The following is an 11,117-nucleotide window of genomic DNA, read 5'->3' as shown; positions in this document are numbered from 1 at the left end:
TAGGGGCATTGGTTGAGTACTCATACCAACTTTAAAGATAAAATCTTTACTGGTTTAATATTTACATACATTTTTATAATCAAGTGCACCCTAGTACGCTTAGTAGAAAGATGTCCGGTCCACAGGGTATGCTCAAGCATCCGGTCAGCAATGTGTTAAGAAAAAATATGCACAGAATTGTGAATATGAAGAGTGGTGGTGATGGTTATGATGATGATGATGATAAGAAGAAGTCATTTAAAATGGTTAAATGGTTTTCATAGGTGCTATCAGGAACTGGACAGAAAACCCACATTCCAAGTGGTCACTTAATAAACATGTATATAATCCAGGTTTTACAGTCTTTTATTTCTTTCTTTCTTTCTTTCTTTCTTTCTTTCTAGAATCACCTCAGTCAAGTAAAATTTCCTAGTAAGTTCATAGTGTACTTCTTTTAAATAAATAAAATGAAAATTTAATGTTACAACACACTGTCCACAAGGACATTTATTTTAAATTAATAATCTGTGACATAAATGACATATGCAAAAGTTCATACATCAGACGTACATAGCGTAGACTATTACTGCACGTACAAACAACAATTATTAAAAATGATGCAACAACTGCTTACATATGCAAGTATAAATGTATAAAAGTAGAAAAATAGATGACACTAACAATCCTGATAAATGCATCATTAACCAATTGTAAATCCTAGAATACAAAAGTGAGATTAATAAAATGTTTTACAGTCTTAACAGGAATGGAAGATGCAGAAGATTCTCAAAGTGTATTTTACATTTACCAACATATTTTCAGATCATGATGTACTTCTTTTACCAATCTCAAGCTTTCCAGCGTATGATATAAAAATGTTACAACCTATTCAACAGTTATCCCATGCAATTAGCCTTGAATATTCGCAGACTTTATTTTCTTACAAATAATAACCACCTGTAACAAGATTTGTTTCTTTCTAATGAATTCCTTAATGTGAAAAAAAAAAATTATTTTAATTGCTGCTAATGCTGTAATGGAGTAACATTAATGAAAGCCTTTGTTCTGCAGAATTTTATATCCTTTACATTAACATTATTCAAAGACTAAATTCTGAACTCAACTAATAATAATAATAATAATAATAATAACATCTATAAAAACTACCTTCTTCGTACAAAGGACTTGACAAGTTCCTCAAAAAATTAATAAACAAGCTTCATTATTCAATGATGTCATTCCAATCATTTCCCTCATTATATTTAATACATTCCTGATCTCATCGAAATGTAATATTGTTGACAAAAGAAATAAAACCATTCAACACATAATGTGTACAATATGTTACACAAAATCATACAGTAGAATCCTGATTATCCGAGCCCTAAGGCACTGTATTATTCATGATTAACCTACAAGCGTAACACTACTTTCCTTACAATGGCTAAAAATAATAATATTGGTTTTATGTTTTCCATAGATGGCTAAAACGCCTTCTTATAAATAATGTATTGTCACTCTAAGAATATAAATACTGGGTCAAGGAGATTGAATGTAGAGATTTTTTCAGTAATGAAACATGAAAAGGTGGTTTCAGTACTAAACTGAAATGTATAGTCTGCTCAGAACAAGATGACCTTCCCCCATGTCCTTCGCTAACTAATAATACCCATGTGCCAACTAATAAAGCCCGGAGTTGTATAGAAGTTACAACATTAATTAAGCCACCTTTCCAATACATTTCTACGTACCTGACTACGTTTTAATCTGTGAAATGAGATCATAGCTCATAAATCCATACCAGCCCACTCTTTTTGGAAAAACTGTTCCTATATATAAGCATTCAAATGCCACCGTGTGAAGATCGTCATGATCTCGAACATTACACGAATGAGCATTCATAGTAACTCACGGCAACATTTCCATTTCACTCATCTCATATGTATCTTAGCAATTTTATAGTTATCACTTGTTTTTATTAGACAATATAGCCTTATTGACTGGTTTTAAATTGTTAAAATTAGTTTTTTATCACTGTAATATTAGACCTTATGGAACATTTTATATTATGTGAACCAGGTACAGGGCCCTGACCTACCTTTGGTTTAAGTCCTTTTCTAGCTGATAATGCTTACTAAGTATAAGTGAAACATGTCCTAGTTCTAACATCTGCATAATGGTTACAATATAAGGATTGTTATGTATTGGAAAGGTGGTTTAATTAATGTTGAACTTCTATATTCTGAAATTCAATACGGTTTATAATGTGATTCATAACTTGCAAATACTCTACTATGTTGCCACTTTATGGGTGGTTGACATTCTTTGACTAAATGATTTGTTATTTGAGCCGAATTAAAAGGCCCACGAATCGTCTACTTGTTAAACACTATTCCATGGCAAAAACAAGATACACATTATTATATTTATCTAATAAACAACTGCTGCTTCTCAATTGTGAAACAGACTGAATAGAAGAGGTCAGTATGAACAGACCAGAGCTGTGCAAAACTACCAGAAGACTTGCTCAAACTTATTAACAAGAAATGGGCACTCTGTTCAATGAATGTTTGGAAGAACCAAACTCTCAGAGGTGCTCAACTTCACGAAACAAATGATGCAATGGAAGTGTGCATGCTGTCTGATCACAATGAGCAGAACTTAGTCTGGAGTGACAGAGAAGCTCAGAAACCCAGAAGTTCAACTGACTCGCTCAACAGCGAAAGGTTGACACATGCATTGGTTCTCCGAGCACCTTTCTTGTACAGCCAGTGCATATGACACTCGTAACGCACACGCAGAAACATGACAACAACTAGCAGTTTGACTGAACAATTGAGTGGACTCATACACCGAGCCTGTTATCGAGTTTTGAAGTTTACCTTGACTCATACTGCTCATTGTTCAAATATCGACCATTTCGACTGAGCAGTCTGGTTCAAGTCTGTCCAGACTCATAATTTATGTGTCTGTCTGTTTGTACTAGGAGCAGACTCGTTCTCTAACCAAACGAGCTGGGTAGTCGAAGTGGAGACAGAATGAGTTCAGACTCACTCATTGCAAGGTTCTAGAACAGAATGAAAGACACCACCCCTATACATTTGGGAATGCCAGGTTCTGCTGTATTGCTGTGGTCCCTGTAAGAAAACAGGGAGGTGTGAAAGTTTGCAGTTCCAGGGGAAAAACAGATTGTTATGTTCTGAACCTGACATTGGTAGTTTACAGGAGATAACCACGACTGGTATGATTTTATTTATTTATCACATGGCAAGGAAACAATAGTAATACATAGGGGTGTACAGCATGTGGACAACCACCAGGATGTTTTATCCTATGCAACGGACTGATAGTACAGCACGGCGAAAAGTTGTTACAAATGGCAACCGAACTAGATCAATGATCTATCGTGACTATAAGCAACAGTACACAGTGAATTGTTTTAAAGGCACTTCTGAGACCCATCTAACAGAATCTAATATTCATATACTTCAAATAAATGTAGAAGAGTTATCAAAAGACAACTGATTTCCTAAGCAAATTAGCTAATGAACATAAACATTATAGCCCTTCAAGCTGGCGTGCTATGATGAAATAGCACTCATTATCACTGTTCCAATTACATAACAATAAAAAAGGAAAGGCTAAAAGTAAAGCAGTACCAAATAAGCACGTCCATAAATTTTATCCAAAATTACAATTACCATTTGTATCACCCAAGTTTCCAATAATGCGATATCTAAACGACTTTCCATAATCAGGATTCTACTGAGACAAAACAATGGTAAGTTACCTCTAAAGTTCTTAACAAATGGGGACACATCAAAGTGCTCATTTTAAAATATATAAAAATATTCAATTCATGGTAATACACTTGAGAAAGCCTTCTAAAAATGTGTTAGTACAGATTATTTGAGATTGAGCAAATCTCAGGCACACTTGAATCCTTAACAGATCACCTGCACTTGAGCAACCATTCACTTAGTGGTGGAAGAGACGCAACTCTGTATGGCTCAAGACGATTCCATTCTCATCGCAAGCTTTGATCACCTCTGCATCATTTGTCGAGCCTGATGGACTGGCAATGAACTGTACTCCACTCTGCAATGTAAAATATCAAAATGGCATTTACAGCAGAAACTCTCATCATAACAATCATTTTAAAGAACATAATATCCAAGTAATACTGATGCAGCAGTGTCCAGACCCTGTGTGTAGGACAGAATGGTTTCAGAATGTAAAGTCTGCGTACACAGAACCTGTGAAGCATGGTCGCACATAACATCACTCGGGAGAAGACCGAGTCTGACAGTGCATGCTCCTTTTACTTTCCCCAGCTAGTCTGCGATGAGCAGAATTCCTGACGACAGACATTTCAATAGCAAAATATCTTACTGTTTGTGAAATTCATCAATATTATGAATTCGTCAATTGAGAGTTTAAGTAGTGAATATTCAAGATAAACTTAAATATTATAACATTCAACATTCAATTGAGATTTTAGTTAAAAATTCTTAGCAAGAATTAACATATACAATAACCTATTCAATAAAAAAATACACATCACTTAAATTAGGAGAAGTGACAATCATCTCAAGTTTGAAATACAGTGAAACTCTTAAGAAGTTTTTCAAGGGACTGCAAAAAAAAAAAAACTTAAGCAGGAAACTTCTTGAAAGGGGTAATGCCCAAAAACTTATTCTGTACTTTGAAATACATGTGAAACACACAGCCAACAGATTTCCTTGTTTGTGAACAATACCAAAATAGGTCGATATAGAAGAGCTGCTAACAGAAAGCCACAATATAAAAATTTGATTATCATGACAATATTTTTAGAGATAAAGTAAAATAATTGAACATACCGTATTATAAATATATTTGATAAGAGAAGGGAACATATTAAGTTATATAAAAACGTTGCAAGGTTTGCTTATTTTAGCAGGCAGAACCATTTCCTTCCACGCTTTCCTTTCCTCTGCACTTACAGTCTCTGCTTCGCAACAAATTGTTTTGTAAGCGATGCCGGCTCGATTTTTAAAGCGGTCCAGCCACCCGTTCGACGCAGTAAAAGGTACCCTTAATTTACGTGCAGCTTTCTCCTGCACAATAGTCCCACTGAAAGGTATGTTTAAACTTCGCTGCTGTTTAAACCACATTAGCAGAGCTTGTTCTATTTCATCATACTTTTCAGATTTAACTTCCTTACAATTTGCTGAAGTATTCCCTGCAGAAGCAGAGATCTCTTCTTTCTTCGCTATAATACCGTTCAAAGTAGAAGGCGGCATCCCCAGCTCCTTTGCCAAAGCAACACGGGAAAGTGTAGATGACTCCACTTTCCTTATAATCTCCACTTTGTCTTTTATTGTTAGTGCCTTTCGCTTGATCTCTTTCCTCCGAGTTCCGCTCATTTTCACTTTAAAAGTTTGTACGTTGATATTACAAGTACAACTAACTTCACCGACTCCTATTCATACTAATTACGACTCTACACTATGCTTGGCAATCCGTAGCTTAGGCTTACAAGACACAAAGACAAGACGTGTACTACAGTTTGTTAGCATGTGCTTTCTATCTTCCTTACACCCCTGACACCTGCTTCAAGGATAACGGCAGCAAATGGGAAATCGAGCAACTTATTCTTAGAGACCTTAGAACCTAGGCCTAAATCGCCCCTGCATTCCTACTGGTTGGCACGGCAACGGGCGCAGTTTCTGGCTGTTTCACAAGTACCGCATGGCCAAGCCAGTATTGAGTTTATTTTCCCGCTTCAATCCTCTTCATGCTATAGGTAATGAAGAAAAGAAACATAGGTTCGAAGTTGCAGAAATGAGTGCATGGAAAAGTATCTGGGGTATTACGTGGGAGTGATAAAGGTGCAGTAGCAATGCTAGCACATCTAAACGTAAACAGTTTCTTTCCCCACGAGAATTTTATTTCATGTCTCCTCATCCTTGTGCTACGTTCTAATAAAGCGATGTAATAATTACGAGTGACACGATAATACATTGTTTAGCTTGTATAACGGTAAAATTTAAAATAACTTTCAAATTTATGCCAACACGTGGTATTGCAATGCGTCTGTGTGCCTCCCACCAACACCCAGTTGGCTATCAACATTCGTTCAACTACGTAAACAATCGGGATCTTTCGGCCGGCTATGTCGGCATGTGTATCAGCTCTCAGCTGGCTGCTGGCAAGTCGGCTGTTTCCTGCATAGAGTCGGGAAGTTGTTTTTATTCACCTCACTAATAATGGACACGGAAAATCTTATCAGTTTAGTTCAAAAACGGCAAGACCCATAAGTATTATTGCAACAACAACAACGTAAGAGAGAATGCCTGGAAGGAAATAAGCAAGGGAATGAAAAATCAAACAGGTTAGAATATTCAATTTTGTGGTAGATTAACAGTAATGTTGTGGACAAATACACTTTACAGTTTTTAATTACTGTTTAGGCCACCTCGATTAATGACGTCCCCCTGCCGCGGCCCGCAAATTACTGCATTAAAGTTTTATCAAACCATCCATTGCGAGCTTTATGTTTCCCACGTAGAATCCCGTTCGATTCTATTCCGCGAGATGGAACGGTGGAGTGGAAATTTCGACTGATGGGTTCGATTCGATTCCACAAGGTGAGAGTGAGCATCTGCTGTCCATGTTGTCATAGCGTGACGTCATATGGCCTTGGCAGGCCCGCACATGTTCCGTGACACCAGACACACATCTGAACTGTTTAACCAGGAAATATATTTATAACAGAACACTTTAAACGGGAAAAATTTACATATATCTTAATGCAACTGATCAAGGGACCAAGAATATCACACTTCTTAGGCGGGAAAACTTCTTATGCGGGAACTTCTTAACCGAGTTTCACTGTATTTAGGAAACCCACTCAGACAATAAATACTATCAGAAACGATTCATTCCACTCCAGTACCTATAAAAATGGCCACTTTTTATAGCATGATACATAGAGCTCTGAACATCCTGATGTCTAAGAAGGCTTACAAGAAAGAGATCCTCCAAAAACCCTCAAAAGTAGTTAGTGGAACGTAAAAACAATAACATCATTATTTAAGAAAGAGATCAACATAATTTATACCTTAGCACGCAATAATAGTAGTTTCGTTGACAGAATTTTTAATAAGAGAAAACCTATTATCACACTCAAAAAAGAAAAGAAAGAAAAAAAAATATTTCATTACCTTTACTTTTAACATTAATAATCTGTACCAAATTTCAAACATCTTTAAAAAAAAAAACCTCAATATCGCATGAATGCAGCTAAATATAGAAAGTTTTCTGCTATGAGTGAACACGTGAGGGATTATAATCACTCATTCTTGAGTAAATAAAGGAGCTTCATTGAACATTCTGGACCCATTCTCAATTGCAACAAAATTCAGGAAAAGACTAACATTCTCGTTGATGTAATAATTGAAAGAGATCTTAATCAGGATGGAAGCAAGTCATGCAATACATGTGCAGCTTCTCGTCTTTCAACTCATCCCCCTCATGTGCCGCTTCCCCTAGTGAACATTATCTCTGAGCAGTCCCCAGTCAGTGCTAAGGTCAACATCAGCCCGACCTGAACAACTTACACACGGGGCTGGGAGAGAGAGTGAGTGAGTACATGTTATGGCATTTTAATTATTCACTCTTTTTTCTTCAAGTTTTATCATTCTCACTCTCACTCTCATACTGTTTTCTTTTCAGATACCTGCTCAACATATTTATTCTTCAATGAAGAAAAAATTGAATTTAAATTTCATACTCTGGTCAAACACTGACAAGTGATTCATCAGACATTTCCACTGAAAATAGTCCACTGAGATCAATGATACTCCTTTCCTTCAGCCAAGCACTTTTTATTCAAATGGAGTGGTAGTTTTAGTGAAATCACCACCAATATTATGGCCAAGTGCACGAATCTTGTTTACCCTAATCAGCGTTTAAGATTCTTCCTAAACCTTGTTGAAATGAAACTGCAGAGCATCATTCCTGATTATTATTTAAAACCCTGATTATTGTCAGATAAAGTTAAACAGTCAAGTTCGAGCGGTTACCAAATATAAACAGGGATTAGCAGTGAATGTAAAATGGCTGCCAGATTTGGAGATAATTTTGAAGATGAACTGTTATATCTGGAATATCTGGAACAAAATTGATATAAGCATGAAAGTATAATCTTGGAGAGAGGTGGTCCTTTTGAAGAACTTAGTGATAGGAAATTTGTGTAAAAGTTTTGCCTATCTAAACAAACAGTTTCTTTTCTTCTGAAAACAATACAAAACTATCTAAAATTTCTAACGCAGAGAAATCATCCTGTTTCTGCTATCAACAGACTGCTCACAACAATGAGGTGTTATGCCACTCGATCCTTTAACAATTGTAGGTGATACTATAAACATGCACAGAACAGCAGCAGCTCAGATTATACACGATGCGAGTAATATTATAGCTTCTAGAATTATTTCACAATATCGGTTTCAAAATCCTACAAATCTGATGACCTTTTTCTCTTTTGTTCTAACATGTTTCTAATAAGCACTGTCGGCAAAGAAGAAATGAATATTCCTCCTTCTAACAAAAGAAACACAAAATCACCGAAGCGTGTTCACTATTCTTCACTAGTAAGTTAAACATCATGCTAGTGTTTAATTCCACTGCCAGCTAAATGTGCTGAACTAAACATTGATTACGAATGGTGCTCCGCACTTCCTTCTAACCAGGCCTTAAATTTAAACTATGTTTACATGCACACTGGTTAGCTGAATATTAAACAAGGTCGGTGCACTTGGCCATTAATCACAGCAAGTTTTTGAAACAGTGCCAAATATTTTAAACTTTCCTCCTTGTAAAATAGTAAAATTAAGTTTTATATAAACATAATGTTTTTCTGTGTATGCTTTTATTATAAGCTGAAGATGACCTTAATATAGGTCAAAATATGACCTTTTGACATAATGACAATACAGACCATTTAATTTACCATATTTACCCGAATAATCCCCGCTGTCGAATAATGCCCGCACCCTCATTTAAAGAAGGCTCATTTTGAAAAAAATGAAATGGACTAAAATTCCTTCCATCGAAAGAGTAATGTAGGCATAAACAAATATTTCGTATCACTCCGCGAGGTCCACGTGGTCTTGACGCAAATATCACTGCTATGAAATATATTTTCCATGATAATGAGCAAGTAGGCCTACTTGCGTGACAGGTATTTCATTAATCTGAACTTGCAATAGGCTCAATTCCCTGTAGATGGGAAGATTCGTTGTCTCTTGCATCACTAGAATCCTCTCCTAAATTACTTACAAGTTCGTGGAGTTGGCTTTTATCTTAGTTTAATGCTACGTAATCCAAGATAACAGTTAAGTTTGTATTCACCAACAACATTATCTCGGATAAAGAGTATTATCTCGGTTTAAAATTTTACCGGAGATTGGTTGGCCGGTACAATGGAAAATCTAAGATGGCTATTCGTAGACGGCTGTAATATCTAATTGCTAGAGAAAATCACAGCGACAAGTAATATGATCAAGATTATACAATTAACAAACGTCTTAGATGGATGAAAGTACGTGCGGCATATTTTGAGGACTACGACGACCAGACACATTTTAGATTATCTAAAGCTTAGACGCTGTCAGTATGATTGGAATAATAACAATAAGTTAATTTATTGATTTCACCATCTAATCAATACAATAAGTCTTGTCTTAGTTGAATTTACTTTGGCATATTAACTAAAATGGTACATGTTTCGCCTTGAATTTAAGCTTCATCAGCCATTATCTTAACCTTAAAATAGAATCTGTGATCAATCGTAAAGTCATAATTATGGATGAATATACTCTTCGGAACAGGTGAGTAGGATATTACATAAGTTAATTTAGGAATTTTCAAGGGGCTTTAAGAAAAAAGTTACAATGGGGTTCTCGCTATATGCTATACTCACTATAGTAGACTACTACTGTATGTAATGTTTTTATTACTGAAATTAGCAAAATCTGTGACATTTTCCAGTATTTGGTCAAATTTGTTGGTAAACGTGTGATCCCCCCAATGGCGGGTGGTATTTGGGATTATATGGTAAATGTAATATCACTAACTATTTTCATTCTGAAACATAACTTGGCTTGGAATGCCATGACATTTCTAGGGGATATACAGTAGATATGAATACTGAAATATTAAATAAGAGGAAAACTGTTCTCTGAAGCGACATACAAAAGAAGGTGCTCACCTGTTTTGCACGCTCTACATTGTCTCTGAAGGGGAAGAAGGCATCGGAACTGAGAGCTACGCCAGTCAGCTGCTTGGACCACTCCTTGCGGTCCTGTTCACTCAGAGCCTTGGGCACTGTCTCATACATAGCAGCCCAGGTATCATACTCCATATCCTTACCTAGAAAAGAATGCATCAACATAACACCAAGGGATCATGAAAGAATGATCTACTATGTACTGTATTTCTCCAAACCCAAGACAATGGGTTTTTTTTTCCTCAGAATTCCAAGTCTTTATTATACATCGCTAGCCGTGGCAGTCAATTGTACAGTGCCTCTGCTTAGCATCAATGGTTCTTGGGAAACAGTGAATACCGAATGACATTCTACTACCCTCTACGAAACGTTTCTCAAATCCGTAGAATGGCGTCAAAACATTAGGCCTACTCTCTTGAGCTTGTTGCAAGGTCGACGATAATGTACCATACTTCCGAGCCCCAACTGCGTAGGAAATGTCATTTGAACTGGAATAGCAAGGATGTGACTCTTAAAATTCTTAGAAAGGCCATGGTTACTCAGTCACAGAGTTAGAATGTGTCTACTGTACCTGACGCTTAGTAAAAGTAACCGTTTTATAGTCGGCAGAAATATTTCCGCGGGCAGAAATATTTCCGCGATGGATCATCGTATTGCAGAGACCCATGGAACAGGTACTGCCGGCAAATTTTCAACGGTTTCTCATCGATATTATGATGCCAATTTTAAGCTAATGTTTCTTTTTTTACATGCGGAAATGAAGAATAATTGTACAGTCACAAGAAAATACGGAACAACTAAAGCCAATGTTTGGCATTAGCATGAAGCCAAAGATAGTATAAAAAATGCATACTGCTCAAAAAAT

General features: G+C 36.3%; 1 protein-coding gene across 1 annotated transcript in view; it reads right to left on the bottom strand.

Moving 5' to 3' along the window:
• Positions 1-453: 453 nt before the first annotated feature.
• Positions 454-11,117, bottom strand: part of LOC136883643 (bifunctional purine biosynthesis protein ATIC) — a 108,364-nt gene continuing 97,700 nt past the window's right edge. The window contains exons 12-13 of the mRNA XM_067155985.2: positions 10,235-10,395; positions 454-4,077 (exon numbers count right to left, since the gene is read on the bottom strand). Coding sequence (XP_067012086.2) covers positions 3,958-4,077; positions 10,235-10,395 — 281 coding nt within the window. The 3' untranslated portion in view covers positions 454-3,957. The remainder of the gene's footprint in view (positions 4,078-10,234; positions 10,396-11,117) is intronic.

This window comes from Anabrus simplex, chromosome 1, assembly GCF_040414725.1.
Source record: "Anabrus simplex isolate iqAnaSimp1 chromosome 1, ASM4041472v1, whole genome shotgun sequence".
Lineage (NCBI taxonomy): Eukaryota > Metazoa > Arthropoda > Insecta > Orthoptera > Tettigoniidae > Anabrus > Anabrus simplex.
This window is presented reverse-complemented; position numbering and strand designations above follow the sequence as displayed.